At 40.6% G+C, this 17765-nt stretch overlaps 1 protein-coding gene across 14 annotated transcripts in view; it reads left to right on the plus strand.

Moving 5' to 3' along the window:
* The window catches only part of dnc (phosphodiesterase dunce), a 216572-nt gene that overhangs the window by 122528 nt on the left and 76279 nt on the right, over positions 1–17765 (plus strand). For 9 of the 14 annotated variants that reach the window (XM_069135689.1, XM_046623671.2, XM_046623672.2 and 6 more), the window contains one exon: positions 15789–15977. In XM_069135689.1, the coding sequence (XP_068991790.1) occupies positions 15789–15977 (189 nt within the window). Of the gene's footprint in view, positions 1–728; positions 1227–7069; positions 7124–7318; positions 7622–8721; positions 9336–15788; positions 15978–17765 lie in introns of those variants that run through there. The other 5 variants (XM_046623666.2, XM_046623667.2, XM_046623669.2 and 2 more) reach the window with 4 other exon arrangements.

Below are 17765 nucleotides of genomic sequence, written 5' to 3' on the forward strand. Positions count from 1 at the left end.
CGCCCTCAAGTTTGAAAAATTTTTCGATTTCCTCGGGGGCCTTTCGGCCTCTCGTATCACTTAGGCGAACCGACGTGGAACTCTTAGAAAAGTTTTACTTCTTTCCCTTTGTTCGATTTTGTCATCGGCATAAACTATAACTCTCGTTCTAGCAAATTACGGTCTAAGCCACTCAACTTTATCACTTCTGCATGCTGCCCATCTTCGTCTTCGAATATCAACTATCGTAACTAAGCGATTAAGATTATAGAGATGTCCGTCATACTTCCACCATAAATAACTTTCTTTGTCTGTCAAATAAAGAAGCCGACTTGACTGCGTCAGATTGGTCATGATTTATGTCACCGGACATCGTGAAACAATACAATATACTAAAAATGGACGACCGTCTCCACCGAGCTTATCAGAGTTGTAATAAACTACCTACACGATTACAGTTTCCTGCGCGTTTTCGCTCACCGTTACGAACTTTTATACGGAAATAAAATTTTATACATCGATGCCGTGCAGCTCGTAACGATACACCCGTCTTCGCTTGTGTACTGTACTTGTTCGAGTTTTTTTTTTTTTATCTCAAGTCACTTTTATTTTTCATATTTTTTATAAGTTTTCAACGAAGGTACAAGCTATCCACTCATCGACACCGTCGTCGTAATTACGAACTCGAGCTTCGTCTCGCGCATTAATTTATTCACGATCAACCTTTACGCACCGTCGCTCGGCGTCGGTCATTCTTGTAGTACACGACACGAACTCTCCTCCTTGGAATATCTCCAGCTCATTGTTCTCAAATTTTAGTCACCATCACGATGTTCTACGAGATAATCGCCACCATTTTATAATCACTGCGGTCGTCGGGCAGGGAAACACGTATTTAGTGTAAACCGACTACGCGGGTTAATCAAGTGCAAATTGATCATGTTTAATATTGGTGAATCGTGTGCGTTTCGAAATACCGAATAAACACCGAGTGTAATGCCCTGATTAAAGACTTGTGGAAAATCAGTGATCAGTATGATCACGGTATCGTTTCTTCTTTGGACACTGCTCAAGACCCATGAGAATGGAGTACCCGGTGATATCGAAAGTGGCGGAATGAGTCGACGCGAATCCCTCGCTAAGGACGCTCGTCGGGACTCGCGGGAAACGTCGGTCAGTCTTCCTGCGGGTCGCCGTCACACCCGTGGTCGACACTCGCGACGATATTACGTGGATCGAAAGAGGAGGTGAGTATTGCTCGTTTAATGAACATCTGAACGGTCATGAATATCCTGCAGTTTATTGGGACCGTTAGACATGTAATTTGGGCGATCGGCATCGCCCTCACAAGTACATTCGTTGATCGTCTTACCGGATGTATTGCGGTTGCGCATAAAAGAGAAAACTGATTAAAACAAATTCTGTAAATTAGTAGGTACCTTATACGTACGCTGCGGGCGAGTTGAGTGAAGAAATTTGAAGTTTAAAACGATCGTTGCATCGGTAGTCTTGACTTTTATTGGTGTTTGTAGGTGACACAGCGAAATACTTGGATTAGCGTCAGCTGTTGGCGATAAGATGAAAAAATAGAAGATAAAACTGCCTGATAATCCGGGAATAATCTCAATTACAGTCGAGGTCGCTGTTATATCAGCCGTTTCGTAAATACCTGAGGCTTCTGACACAGCTCTGTATAACTATCCGACAAATTGTCGCGTGAAAACTATGGTTAATGGTACGTAGTGGTCGATTCATGGGTGATAAGACAGATTCCACGAAAACAGAGATTCTGTCTTATACGTACATCGATGTCTCCTACCGTGTGTTCTATTCTCGGCAGGGAGATGAATTCGTTGCGGTTGTATATTTCTGCTGGTTGTAAAAAACGCAAGAATATTCTGGTTTTCGTCGGTATAAAAAAAAAATGGCATTCGCTAAACGCCGGCCAACCCACAATTTGTTGGTTGACATTAAAAGTTGGCAGCACTCTGAATTTGAGAACAACTCAAAAGTATTGTTCGAACTTTTTATTGAGTAACGCGCTGCTTTGGACTCGACGTATTTACCTGTGTAATTGAATTTCCAAGCCGCGGGACAGTTTTTCAATTTCTTTAACTTTTGAAGTGGAATATATTCTATGGTACGATGTGTAACCGCTTGCCGAATGACGAGAGACTGATGAATATTTAGACAAACGCCGTTTTACATTATAGTTTCGAATTTTTATTACTAGAAGAATCATCGTCTGCGCCTAAAAGATCAAACTTTAGAATTTATTATACATGCGGTATTCAAAGAAGTATATTCAGCTGCGAAGCCTTTTACTTTCGCCCACGAATCTCTTGCGTAACGGGGAGGAGAGAACGAATTAAACCCGCTGACGTCACGCTGATTCTGACACAATTACACTCAACGGTCATTTAAATAATGCGTAGAGTCGGGTGATTAAAATTTTAATTGCAAATTAATCCTCGCTCGGGTCAATGCATCGATGATTATCACAGACATCTTTTCAATTTCAATCGACTTCTGGTAACACTTGACTGAAAGCTATTAAACCCATACCGACATACGACTCCCCGCTGAAGTGCCTAACAGGGTGCGTGTTTTACCATTATCTGGGTAAAATCCGACCCGGTACTAGTTGCAATTAACCCCGTTTGATTACACAGATTTGGTCTACGGGAGATTTAATTATTCGGCAATTATCCAACCAGTTCATGTAGGTACGTGAAAATAAATTCCAAACTGACCGGACAATACCGCAAAGTCCTCGTGGGCGGCGAGTGGTGATATTTTGCACGTATTTAACTTTTGCCATTCGCAATTCCTCGCTCGGTGAACAAATTTTCATCGTTTATTTCATTCGATTTGTTTACCCCCATAACTCAGAGAGTTTAGGGTATCAGGATGCGCCTTTACGTTAATACCGATGATTTATGTTTCCAAATACTTTGCGACAACATATTAATTACCATGCAAATATACTCGACAAACCTTGTCTGCAATAAATTAACAGATAACACTTTCGGGACCAGAACGAACAAAAGATCAGAGCCAAAAAATCCTTGTTCTCGTAAGAATACTGTTGAAATAAAAAAAGAAAGTTGTAAATATTTGTGAAAATTGTTAGAAATAGTTTAGTGTAGCTGTACATTTGCAAATTTTACTTGATCCTAGAATTTACAGCGCAAGGCAGCAATATAGCGTATACTACTGCTTGTTACTTATCACATGTTCGTGTAAAAGTTTTTTTTACACCTTAAAGCGTGAAATTGTTGAAAACTAGTTAAAATTTTCTCGTCTTTTTCTCGAGCGCGTGTAAAAGACGAACGAATACACGTACACGAAGTACCCTGACTTGTTTTTCGCGATGACGTGTATACCCAATTAAATACGGCTCTGGAATTCTCTGTACTTTTTTACTGGCGCCCGAGTGTGATGAACTCGGAAAGTAATAATAGTCATCCGAGCATCAGCCCAGCCCACGAATGCAAACAAAGTCGAGATACAAAGAACCAACCGACACAGCGGCCGAGACAGCCAGTCAAAATTCATAACGTCGGGCTTAATACGCCGCTCGGATAATCCGATCTTTGAGCAAGTTGGAGAGACTCGAGTACTTTGCCGAGATTAATTCAACCATGGTATACAGCGGCGGAAGAAGCCGACCGAATGCCTTAAGGGGGCGTCCTGGTCGATTTCGACGTTTTCGTACGGAGCTTTCCACGCCAACACTTGCTAAACGGTTGACCGTGACATTTTTTAATTTTAGAAAGAATTTTTTCTACGTTGGTACGACCCCTGAAAAGCTTCCAAGACTTTCCTCAAGTTTTTTCAATCACTTGTCTTTACCCTATGATTTTTTAAGCCCGTCTCAAAAACACCCGAATTGATTTTTATGAAACAGGAAATAAAGCATTTGGTTACCGAAATGAAACATTTTTGTGCAAGATTCAGAGTGGGACCTTGTTTTGTTCTTTTTTTTTTTTTTTTTATGTATCGTAACGTTCTGTGACGTTGCAAAAATTAATAAGGATTCGCGAGCTTATTTAATGAGACAAATTAAAGGCGCAAATAAAATGTCGTGAAAAAGCTTTAATAGCAGAGAACGTGTTTCTAGTTTAAAGTCTGAAACAAGACTGTTTTTACAATAATGTTGGTTGACGCAGCAACCTTATTCTTTTTAAAGACATAAGAGGTTTGTAAACTTCTTTCATCTACGATGACTACTAGATCATTAAAAGGGGGGTAAGACGGGTGATTCCACCCTTTGTAACAGTATTTTAATCGTTCCTTTTTCTATTTTCACACCTGTTAAAAATCTATTGTAATACATACCGCATCTCCGATTTGATTACTGATTTTTTAAATAGTACCTCCAGTTCTGAAACACACTCACGATGTTTTCCAACTTTTTTTCCCACACCTTTTGTGCCATTATTTTATAGAAAATGAGTTTTAAACAGAACTTTGAAACAAAATCGTGAATACGTGAACTTCGAAATTTGGAGATACTCGTATATACGTCGACATCGAAATCGACCAAGGCACCGCAGATATTGGAAAGTGAAAATCCTCACCGCACAATCGTACCGAATTTGTACGCACATACGTACGTACATGAAAATTCCAAAAGAGGAAGCGGCTTTTTTACACACGGCAGTGAAACATTATACCGCTGTTCAATCGAATTAAACGATGAAAATCGTCGATCCCAACGTTAATTCTCCCAATCGCCTGCGGATTACGCCTTCGATGGGCGAGCGCGTTATTGCAGGACACCGAGCCACGGTTATCACGTTCCCTGGGATATTATCGTTAAGACGAGCGTTCGAACTTTAAAACTGATAAACGCCGCTCCAATTTTTGCCGCTATATTTCAACGCCTAACAGCTCTAACGGGCTTAGAGGCTCCGCCAATAAGGTTAGGGGTTTACGACGTGGCGTGCCGGCAAGGTAAACTCTCTCTGATCTAGGTATAAGGTAAGTACTTCGACGAGTGCAAGGTCTCGCTCTGCTGCCGTGCTGCACCTGTAAAAGCTACTATCAATCCGATCCTGTTTCGGGGTTTAATTTTGTGCAACGAGGACGCCGGTTCTCTCATTGCAACGTTATTCGCATCCTGCAGGTTTTCGCTGTCGGCTTTGACACTGAAACATATTGTTCAAACTTGGTTTTGTTTACGGAGAATACATCGCGCCTACGACCGTATTTGTTTACTACCCGGAAGCTTTGGGTGTGAAAATAAGTTTTCGAACTGTTGTTTAATTATGCACATATTCATGGTGGTATTGGGGAAGCATAACACTCGGGGAGCTTCGAATCGTGAATTCATGGCGCAAAGGGGTAGTTCTTGACACAAATCCGTTGGCCCTGAAGCCGTTCAAGTGATAAACACCGTTAACAACTGGAAGGCACGCAACTGCCAGCTTGATCGGTGCATCGGATACACGGAGGTGGAAAAAGAGTTTATTTACCGTTAACGAAGTTATATATTATATATTTGACGAAATAAATGTTTCGTTATTATTGTCAGATTTTAGTTGATCCAGATATGATTTGTCATCTATTAACAAATTTTTATTGATCATTTTTTGGCTCGACTAAAATTTTATAATAATAACGAGACATTTGTTTTACCTTATCCAAATATAATTTTGTTAACAGTAAAGAAAACTCTTTTCTCAGTGATAATCGCATATGATTGGAGTACCTAAAATCTACTTGTTTGATCAATCGTTCTCTGGTGCGGTTATGCTGCATATGCTGCGTAGATCAGATTTGCATTTTATTGCAATTACGATGCCGTTAGTTTTTGAATTTCAACGATTTCACCTCGTGAATTTCGAATACTCACTCTCCAGCCTTTCCTCTCGAACGTGATTTACCGAATATATTATATTACGTAAATAAATGTAAGTTTGATTTTCAACGAGGCGTAGATACAAACTTAGGCTTCCTGCTACCTGACGTAATGCCGCCGCGTACGCAAAGTGAGGAAAACGCTTCAACTTCTACGCGCTGTACTCGTTTCAATTGAAGCCAACGAGTTGAAAACTGATATTTACTCGCTTATATCGCAAGCGTTACCGCAACGCGAATGGGTAATTAATTATTGAAAGATCGTCGTCGTGATTAGAAATAATTTTCAATTATGCGGACTTTACATGGATTACGGTGGATTCCGAGAAAACGAGCATCAAAAATGTATAAATTATCTCGTATTAGTAACTAGAGGCTATTTCTTTACTCGTCGTTTACTGTGCCATTCGATCAGAGCTTAAGTACATTAAACATTATCACGACTCGATGAAACGTTTTCAAATTTAATTACGAATGGAACATCGCGTAAGACACTACAGTAAATATTGTAATACTGCCACGGTTAGTAACACTAAATACGTAGTTCCTCTGAATGTGTTTCAGCTGTTTTCCCATTCAAATAAAGTGTCAAATTATAGCTGAGCTGTTTCTCTCGAGTTCTCGAAGTTATACTTTACCGGAACTTCCGACAGGCGAAATTGACGAGGCGACTACTGACGCGAGCATCTTCGTCGAGAAAAACAGACTATTACTCGTAAGGAGGAGCGACGTGAATCGATTACACGCATGTTTCGGTACGGAATTCATCGCGAGATTGCATCGAAAGCGTAGGGACCGTGGAGGGAACAGGTAACATGGGTAATTCCGAAATCGCGTGCCTCTCTGAGAAATCGAGTAGCAAGTAACTAAGTTGTGTTCGGTTACAAGCTCATCACGCCGGACATACGTGCACCTCTTGGTGAAAATAGGCGTGTAACGGATTATACTCACGGTGTAATAACTCGATTCTACAATGAGAGGGGAATTGCAACGGGAACGCATGTATCATAAATTTGTCGAATAACGTTAAGCCAAGTGTCACCAACTTGTTGATTACACCGGATACCTCTGGTCGCTTATCTCCACGTGGTTTCGGTAGCTAGATAATGCAAGTAGATACCGATCATTGAGGAAAACCTCGCGTGGCGGTGCTGGCATTTCAGCGGTTCTGTATCAGCATGGCCGGAGTCAGTTCTCGGTGGGCTCGCGAGTGACGAACATCCGACTTGAACGATGGCCCGTTACCTCGATGACGAGGACAGATCCGAACTTACTCCTGGTAAATTTTATTACTCGGTAAATCCGCAAATGGCCGGCGGGATGTCTTTTTACTTGTGGGATGTGTGTGATACGAGCTGTGTTGTGATATCCGTGCCGGTTTGACGTGAGAAAGAAGATCCGCAATTAAGTCGAACTGCGTAGTTCGCGTACTAAATTTCGCCAAATGTTTTTTTTTTTTTTGTTGTATTTTCAGGTGTTAACATATCGCGTGGAAATTAGTTATGCGCCGTGTCTGTACGTACCATTGACATCGGTGAAGAATATAAAGTACTCCTACAGGCGTGAACAACAGCCTGAAAGAGTGCTCGAGACATTGTTGAAACAAGAGATACACGATGTATCATCGTGTTTCATAACACTTCGGGCTGCCTTCTCAGTATCTCGTTTGATGTCAGTCTTCGTTTGAACAGACTCTTTTTGTTACATTTACTTGTGTACATTTGTCTCCATACCAGGCGGCGCTGCGAAGCTAGTCTCTCACGGGTCGTGTGAAACGGTAAAACTTTTCGAAAATTGTACCCGTACCCCGCAATGTTGGAAAAGGAATTATTGTCGATGATCCGTTTGCCCGTGGTACGAAAGAGAATCTCCAATACTAGGAATTTCCCTCGGGTTTTTTCAAACCCCGTACTATCAGTACTGTCCAAACCCCCTTGATCTCTCCCAAAAATTACTTCTTTCGTAAAAAATTTCCTCTCTTACATTGCTTACACAGCTATCTGTATCTCTCGCGCTCGTAATTATTATATTTTACAACTCAGTATCACGTTCGTTTCCTTACGATCAACAAATATCGATTACGAACGAACCTCTGTTTTCTATGGATAGGTACGTAGGTATGTGTACACCACGCACAGCGTTGTTCACCGTCGTCAAACAGATTTTGAACTTTGGATTCAGTTTTTCTTTCTATTTGCATCTCCGTAAAGTCTCCGCGTTAGCTTGCTTCGGGCGTTAAAGATGATAAAAAATAAAGAAGAAAAAGAAAAAAATGCCAGTCTACGAACCAGATGCCGAGATGCTATATAACGTGGACCACGGGGCTGTACATGAAAGTGCAAAGGCAGTGACGACGCTTAGTTCTAAAAATATCGACAGTAGTGCAAATATTATGTTTCGGACTTTACGGATGTGAACGGAACAATGCTCGTGTCTCCTGCCTTTATCTTATTCTGCTCAAAACGTTGGAGCCTTTAATGTGGTTATCAAAGATGGGTCTGTGTGATTTCTGAGCGTTGTTAACCTCGCGATCAGCAACGGTGGTAATATTTAGATCATTTTCACCGTTGACGTCTTGGTTTTTTTTTTTTTTTATTTTATTTTCGAAAAGATAAAACTTGACGAGTATCGCTCGGATATAAGCATTTATGTGCGATATATACGCGTGAAGTAACTCAATTAACGCAAACTCCGAAAGCCGTACGACCGTTCATAGAACCAATTACTCCACTTAAACCCACTGTAAAGGTCCATCACAGTTTCTAAAAGTTCCTCCGAGTGAGGTGGAGGGAGGAACTCCCTCCAATAGCCGGTAGCTCTTTGGTGCTTCGCAGCTTGGCGATAAATAAAGTCGTGATAACGAAGGTAACGTCGTGGCTCGAGAATCGAAATCATGCAACGGTGACAATGCGATACTGAGTTGTATTCTTAGCGGGAGTCGCTCTATTTATTAATCTATGAGAATCGAATAATTGGATGACGACGAGAATGTTTCACTTGTTCAGATCACACGACGCCTACGCCGCAGTATCATCGTCACAACGGAAGCGGAAAAACGTTAATAACGCAATACGCGTTAGCCGGTATAATAAGTGAGCTTCGGAAGCTGCGTCCAGAGCACTGTAAAGAAAACAAAGTGAAAAAAGTTCAGTGTGTGTTTACGTAATTTAATGGATACGGATCGTTGAAGACTTCGGTAAAGGCCGGAAGTCCAACGACCTGAAATGTGCCCTAAATATACTTAATTTACGTAATTTATATACCAAGGCCGTAAGGATCAAAGGTGTGGAATAAAGAGGAAAAGAAAACGAAGCAAACATGTTGGAATATCCCGTGTTGGCTCCGTACGACTTGAGTACCAGATTTGCCCGAAGAGATTCTGGCACAATGAAGGTCGCCTTGCCGCTTTCCAACTTCCGTAGGCACAGCGGGTGCGTTTCAACTTTGGCTCGCGCCAGGCAACAGGCTAGACCACTCTTCTTTGCCGTTCCGTAAGTCTTTAGCACCTCCCATAAATCTCAGCACCCTCGGTGTTATTGGTAACCGAGTTGCAGCACGTACCCTGATTAACAATAAGTAAAATACTAGCGCCACTACTTGCAAAGACGCGGTGTTTTGCAGAAAGAATTCTCGTGCTTTTTGAATATCTTTCTCGCAATCCAGGGAAACATTAAGGTTTCGGCAAATTTTATTAGTTTATTTTTGAAATACGCTGACTTTATTTTCTATCTAGGTACACCGTAGGCTTCGTCTAGTATTGCGAGGCCTTAGTAGTCCTAATCGTTCCTGCGACTTATCGCAAATGCTGTTAATTTCTTAAGATTGCAAGTAATTTGTACCTGCGAGAGGAACCGACGAGATTCAGCGAGTGCGGAAAGACTAGCGTACCTACACCGGTAATCGCAATTGCAGTAAGGCGTAAGGAAATAGGTCGATTTATTAAAAAAAGATCTTGCTCACGTATTGCCGTGTGTACGGATAACACATGGAATATGTGACGTCCTGATAGCATTTATCTTCGGTTCTCGGTATGATAGCGATTCGTTTATACATAGTAAATCGCTACTTTTATCAGCGATTATAATGAGATTTTTATAATGAAATATCTTGTTGTTAACGTGTCGTTTTTCGAGTGTCGCACGGACAAAGAGAAAAAATATGTATCGTGGGTGGGAAATGGGACATGAAGAAACCCGATCTTGTCGATTTATTAGATACAATTTACAACTGATTCCGTGTCTTCGTGCGGATAACATCCAACAAATATTTTCGAATTCTATTCGTGCGCTATCCGGTTGAAGCACGGTTCGGTAATATCGATTTTACCGCGGAAAGAATCAGTTTTTCATTTTGGCTATGTCAATATTGAACATGTAGGCATGTATGCATGGGCATACGCGTGTGCGCCCACATGCAAATATGGGTGGAAGGCACTTACGGACTATCCTCAATCCTCAAACAGACGCGCCCATTTCATTTTAGCTCGAAACATCAGAGCATGGATTGCGTTACATCCATGGCTGTAAGAAGTAGCGAGCGTTGTTGAAAATGTAAAAAAAAATGCGGAGCGTGTACTGATCTTTTTTTACACCTTTAACTAGCGCAAACACAGTTCAGGGCAACCGCAGAGTAGAACATTGAACTTTGAAGCTCAGGTGATAGTGTCGCTGATAAATTTTCTCCGTTACAAACGTCATGAGAATCTTACATTTTCGTGAATCATCGCGAAACGTCGTATAAGGTTAGTTGTATTATTATTTCACGCTGTACGTATATATTATTACTAAATGCCGTCAGCCAGTTGATAAATAACTGTTGTTTGCCATTCGATCATTGATATCATCTTGGCCATTCCACGGTGTTTCGCAACGCACGAAAATAAATGAGAAAATTTATCTATTCGCCACCTCTGTTCAACACAACATGTCCGTATGATCGGTATACTCACTGGACGGCACAGATAACTCGACAGTGTGACATCTATTCAATCACCCCGATACCAACGAATGTATCATTTCTTCGTAGTTGCGATGACAGCAAGGATGAATTAATCACCCACACGGAGTGCAATTTTCCCACTAGACAGGGACCTTGACAAATAAACTTCCACGATCTGGTAGCAGCGAATAGAAATTTTTATTTGAACTTCAAAAACAATCGTCGTACAGCGTGTGTGGTAAAAAGTATCGTATTGGTTGATACATATGGGGCTTTCCACGTCAGATCGACCTGCCCAAAAGCCTGTCCCTCTTCGAATTTGTTTAAATTTCGTGAAAACTTTCTGTTACTTGTCGAGAGTGTTTGTGATTTTTTTACATTTTTACTCGACGACGTTTAGACGTTAAGTATTACTCGAAAACTGTTGATTGTACAAAAAAAAGTTGCATATGAAAAAGTTTCAGTTTTGAAAGAACTTCAACGCCAAATTATGCAAAAAGTTATTGGGGCCGCTGAAAGCTCGTAAAAGCTCAAAGAATGCTAGTTTTTGAGATTTCTCAAAAGCGGCATAATTTTTCTCGACAAAAATTTCAGAGGATGTTCCTTTCTTACTGTTCAAAAACTTGTGTAAACTTGACCATGGGCCGGGATCTCGTTTGCAAGCAATGAGATTTTTTTCAGAATTAAAAGAAAAAAACATAAATGGAGATGAGCTGCGTACAGTGTGTCTAATGATTGAAAACACCTACCATTTTGACAGATCTGAAAAATGAAACGCTTTAAAAAGTAATTACAACTTGATCAAATCTAGATTTTTTTTTCTCATCTGGCGAATCCAGTCAATCCGGATGTCTGTACGACAATCAAGGGCTCTCTCGTGCCTTGTGCGTAATTCAAGGACCGTGGTCAGGCCAAAATTATAACCGCTCCCAGGGATCAGAAGTTACGTTTGAATAGAAGCATCGCATACGTGCCAAGCTGCCCACTCGTTCGACAATAAACTATTAACCTCTGAATAGCAAGGCTACGAAATTAATTGCAACTTATGTAACAGCCGCGCCGGCGATGCGATGTATGGTGACCAGTCGACCGAGTCGGCGATTATATCAAACAACCGGCAAACAGCCGTCTCCCTAGCTGCTGATACAGACACCCACCTGTCCGTCGAGATGAGCCGCGTTTTCATTCAACGTGGAAATCGTTGTGCTTGCATAATCGAGTTTCCAGGCAAACCGCAATTACCGTGTGCAAAAATAATTAACCGTACGTACACTTAACAACCCCGTGATGACCGTTCGCTGGTCTAGTCTTGGCGCGCGCGATAAGCGCGTGCAGAAAAACTGGCTGACCTTGCAGTTCTAAGGCTGTCTGTACGAACGTATACCTTTACTCGCCAGCTTCTGAAAACGTCGGACAGTGGATTTTTTTCTCTTGGTATTTGCCATCCCTGCACGCATCCCGTGCAGAATATGAAGGGATCAACGAGTTGCGCAGATTTGACAGGAAAATTGCGACACTTTCTTAGAGGAAGATAAAAAAAAGAGAATCGAAACATTTATACCAGTTTTACTACCTTGCTTGGCTAAAGAAAGTATCGCGTAAAGCAGAGCTTTGTTTTATCGAAGGTGATGCTGTGAGCTGCTGTATTTCAATTAACGACTTATTTTCATCATCGTACTGTAGATAATATCCATAAATTTCAGGTATTCGATTAAAAACGAAACCGAGGTTGTTAGGTGTACCTTATGGTGGGTAGCGTGAGAAACAGCTCTGAGCGTTGAGAGAATTACGGACCTTCGAGTTCGTAAACCAACAAATTTGGCACATCTTATGTTACAATTTTTTCCTCTACCAGGTGATAGAAGTACTTCACATTTTCGGTAATGATAGGATTTGTGATCGCGCTTGTGTGGTCACTATAAAAAAAAGTTCGGAACTTTTCAAATTACTCGTCTTATAATTCTAGCCGTACAATATCGGGAGAGGGTTTCTTTGTTGTCAAATTGTATGAACAAAGCTCGCTGAAACCAGTTAACACTAACAGTAAGTTAGGCTTAAATTTGACGTTTAATCTCAGTGACAGAATTGACATTTATGTTGAAACAGCCTGGCGAGTCCTCCACTAATTATTATCGCGTTTGCCAAACTATCGCAAAAGGACGCGACGTCAGAATGAACAGAAATATTAGATTCATTGTCAAGCTCGATGCGACAAGCGATTCTTCTCGAATCAAACCGAGCTTGTCGCGTTCTTAAATTGTAGAGAATAGCTGGCGCGCACGTAATTTGCCGCTTTCAAGTGGTTTTTTCTGCTATCGGAGATTATGAAAAACGCTCCGTATCTCGTACATCGACGCATCATAACAGGAATAAAAATTAACGATACAGCCAAGCGAGAAACGTGTTTCATTGTTATCAGTAAGACCGCGGACAGCTGATCGTCTCGGACCGCATATACATGTACGTACATCCAACAGATTGCCAACATTCCAGAATAAAATATACGAGTCTCTCGGGCAAAACTTTCTTCTTCATCACCTGGCTAATTAATTAACCGTATATATATTACTACCGACGCGTTACTAAACGTCGCGTAACGTGAATTTACGATCGTTTTCGCGCTATGAATCTGCAATTAATCATTACCCCAAGTGTATACATTCGCGCGTTTATACCGCTAACTATTTTTATTCCTCTGGTTTTTTCCCTTTTCTATCTTTCTCACCCGGCAGCTTTATTACGATAGGAAAATTAATCTCTACAGCTTTTAAATTACAAGTCATATTGTACACGCTTGCCAATATGATATCCGAGTTATCTTTCCTAGCACGCACACACGACGTACGCGTCCATAATTATATTGTAACCCGTATGTTCGTGTTCTATAACTAAAGTTATCGTAAATATAAATTTTCATCACGCTATCGTGTAATCCGGGAAATGCCCGTAGATTCTAAATTGATATCTATAACTAGCTGCGTGAGTAAGGAAATTAATTGATAATAAGACCGATTGGAGGAACGTTCTTCCATAAGTGACGTAGCTACCGAAATTCTCGTCGTCGAGTCCGATAACCTACACAGGTTAGCTTCAAACATTGAAATTTGGAATCATCACGTGACACGCGAGATTTTATAGGTTTTTTAGTCCCTCGAATTGGAGGCTACTTCGATACGTGAGATACTTAACTTGAACATTGTATGTGGCATAGGAGTAAAAATTTGGATTGGTTGGTTACACAGGGCGTCAAAATAAAAAGGTATGCTGTGCTGGGGTCGACACCTGTCGATTCCTATGTACTTTGAGTCGCTGAACACGAATCTGGAGTCAAAAGTCGGGGTCGATGGACTATCTTGGCTGCCAAAGCCAAAAAACCAGTTAAATAATCACTTGAAGATGAAAGAACACAATCACCCAAAAGTCCAATACTCCGATAAACTCCGATAATCCCAAAAGCTAAAAACCTCGATAACTCCAAAAGCAAAACTATTATACTCCGATAGCCCCACAAAGCCCGATACCCTGAATACCCCAAGGAAGTTGATACCTAAATATCCTTTAGAGGCCAACATGCTAGTTGCGCAACGAATCCAAAGGCCCCATAGCCTACCAGGGTTAGGCCTTCCGATTTATTTACCCATGAGTTCTTTACGGACTTGTCTACTTATTGGGTTTTTTTCACAATCGGGTATTCCGACTTTTTCGCTTATTGGGTTTTTACAGAGACGAGCATCCGGGGCTATTTTTTATTTTACTTGTCAGGATTTTACGTGGTTGGGCTTCGAGGGATATTCACTTATTGGAATAATAGGGGTTTGGGCTTCCAATGTTATTCAGTTATTGGGTTTTCACAAGGGCTGGAGTTATTGGGGTTTTGGGTGTTGATCTTTCAGGGTTATCTGCATATTGAGCATTTGGACTGTTGGGCTTTGAAGTTTATTGGAATACTGAACTTTTGGCTGATTGTGACACTAGGATATTACATGTATGTGTAAATATAGATTATTGTTATATGAAAAAAATATACCGATGTTTTGCTATTTTGAATATATTTTGATTCACGTAGGAAATGATGGATCTCGACCTCGGCACATTTTTTTTTGTTTTGTCTTGTGAGCCTGCGCTATGTATCGACCGCATTCCGTGGTTCGAAATCAATTATTTTTGGGGGGATTCGAATTTATTTTTAGTTCAAAATCATCGTACATCTGGCATGTATATAAATTTAACATTTATATCGGTGAAACAAAAGTACTGCGTTCCCCCAGTACCGTAATTAGTTATTTGAAAACCTGCACTGAAACAGCAGCTAAGTACTGCAGCCTTTCTGATATTTACCACTCAGATGGATCAATATACAACATTAATGTGAATGAGAACGATATCTGTTGAAACATATAAAAATCAGTTATCACAAAATGACAAAAGGTCGATGTGCAAAAAAAAATTTCAGACATTGAATTGAAACAAAACCTTTACGATATTCAGCCGGAATTTCGACCAATTTTGAGAAATGCTGAAGCCAATTGTTTCGCAGGCTGTATTGATGGTTCTTTTATTTTTTTGAGAAAGACAGAGAGAGAGAGAGCGATTGCGAATAATCCAAAGCTGATCAGCTTACGCATCCGAATATCAGTGCAACGTTACTTATAATTCCAAACATCATCTTGAAGAGAAATCGAAAACACTTGATTTTTTAAAAACTTACCGGAACGAATGGCGTCAAATATTATATAAAAAAATCTGTTGAAACAATTACATACCCTAGAGCTCTTGTGCACAGAAATAATAAATTTTTATAACGATCGATGAATTGCAGAAGTCGCTAAAAAACCGCACGCTTACATCGTTCGATTTTTCGATTCAATCATGTTTGCTCGTTTAATCGTCTTCGTTTTCGGTATTCTCACGTTCACGCAGCCCAATCTACCCTGAGAAAAAAAATACCCTTGATATCGATACCCCTATACGCATCTTATAAATAACGTTTGACTTATTTGTTACAGTTTTGACGTGGAAAATGGCGCCTCACCGTTGGACGGCGGTGCAGGGGGTGGCGGGGGTGCGTCCCCGAGTGCGGGGCTGGTCCTCCAAACGCTACCCCAGAGGAGAGAAAGTTTTCTCTACCGAAGTGACAGCGACTTTGAGATGTCGCCGAAGTCGATGTCGAGGAACAGCTCGATCGCAAGCGAGAGGTGAGGATCCTTTTACACCTGCATGCGAGGCGTTCCCCCTCGGGGACTTTCTTACATGTCGATGTGACGGAATATTATCAATCATAGCTTTATTTTTCGCTTTTTGTTTCTTTTCCACGTTACCGCCGCGTTCTTGTCGTAACTGTAACGTCGAAAGTATGAAAAAGCTCGAGACGCGCCACAGACTGGAAAAAGCTCTTGTTACAGCAATTGATATTTTGACTTTATTGAACGTATTGCGGTATGAAAAGTTGGATTTTTTTTTTTCGTCAATTTTCAACCTGGTACACACGCGACGCAACGACGCGAACCTACGTCATCGCGCCTCGATCGTTCGCTTGGTTAGTGCCGAGTGACTGACAGCGGGATGACGTCATGCTTATACCCGTGTTATCTCACATTAGGCAATCGATCTGGTTCAATGTCTAGAACAAGAGCTTCCCAGAGTCTTTACGTCTGTCTAAGCTTGACGGGACTCGGATACATCGGGAGACTTGATCAAAATTACAAAAGTGTAACTACACAAGTGGTAATAATATCGATATAATCAGCTCGTAAATATTTCCACTTGTGTCGTACGTATATTAAAGCGTAGAAGGAAAAAACTTGGTATATTATTTTCCACCCTGGTGCACCCCCTAAAAGGCTTGTTCGAGTGAAAAGAAAGATTCTGAAAAAGATGAGCGTTCTACCTTATGTATGGAAGAACGCGCTCATTTGAAATTTTTACTTTTTTTAACATAACGTAGAACGCTCATTATTTGACAGTATCTTTCGTTTAACCTAAATAACTTCTTTCAAGAGGATCCAACGGTGGAAAATCGCAACTAATATTTCTTCTCAAACACCCTAGTATCTGTACATATATGGATAGTGCGCAGAAGTATTGGTCTAACATCTGGGCTAAACTAAACAGCATGTGGCCGTCGCGTAGCGAATTCATACTTGTTGAAAAAAAAAAAAAAAAATTCGAGAGATCAAAAATTCAAGGTTTACGATTATCTATTAATCATTGCATATAATATACATAAATAATAGCTTTGTTCCACTGTACCTTACGAGAATTATGTGCATATGGTAATGGTTACATTTGCAAAACTAAAAGGAAAGAAATATATAGATAAGAAAGGAAATTTCGGCTTCGGTAATCACGTGAATCGAATTGCCGTGCATCACAGTGTCGATGCGAAATAGTTGGAAAAAAGTTGTCGTAATTACAGTACAGTGTCGAGTGTGTCCGTCTTCATATGAATCCGTGTATGTGTAACTATGTACGTTTGCATTGAATCCTGAATACGTAAAGAATAAATTTTAGCTAAATGAAATCCCTTTTTCGATTTTGTAAGTGTTGGGTTATCTTATCAAAGTAATTGTTGGTTTCAAATACTCAAGTATGATAGAAAAATTTCAATACTGTGTAATGTGTTGCGATCAAGTAGAATATCCTTTTTTCTCCTAGAATAATATTTCATCCAGATCTCGTAATACGTAGTAGTTTGAAAAAGTAGGTAACTATTGATCGGTTCTCGTTATGGTTGATGCAAATATCATCCTTTGATAAGGTAGGCATCCAACGATAACGTGAGATCATTTGACCGGTAGCCGGTAACTCATCACCAAATGTGACCCGCAGTCGATAATGTAGAAAACACCCTAGCCTGCGTGCATAGTAGCTCCACTCCGCAACTTTGCGGTAGCGTCATTGAACCATCCTGAGTTCAGACCGATCAATTCTTCGAAATTAATTTTCCAACAAAGCCTTTGTTCTCAAGTATTTCGTCCAATGTA

Source organism: Neodiprion pinetum, chromosome 4 (genome assembly GCF_021155775.2).
Source record: "Neodiprion pinetum isolate iyNeoPine1 chromosome 4, iyNeoPine1.2, whole genome shotgun sequence".
In the NCBI taxonomy this organism is placed as follows: domain Eukaryota; kingdom Metazoa; phylum Arthropoda; class Insecta; order Hymenoptera; family Diprionidae; genus Neodiprion; species Neodiprion pinetum.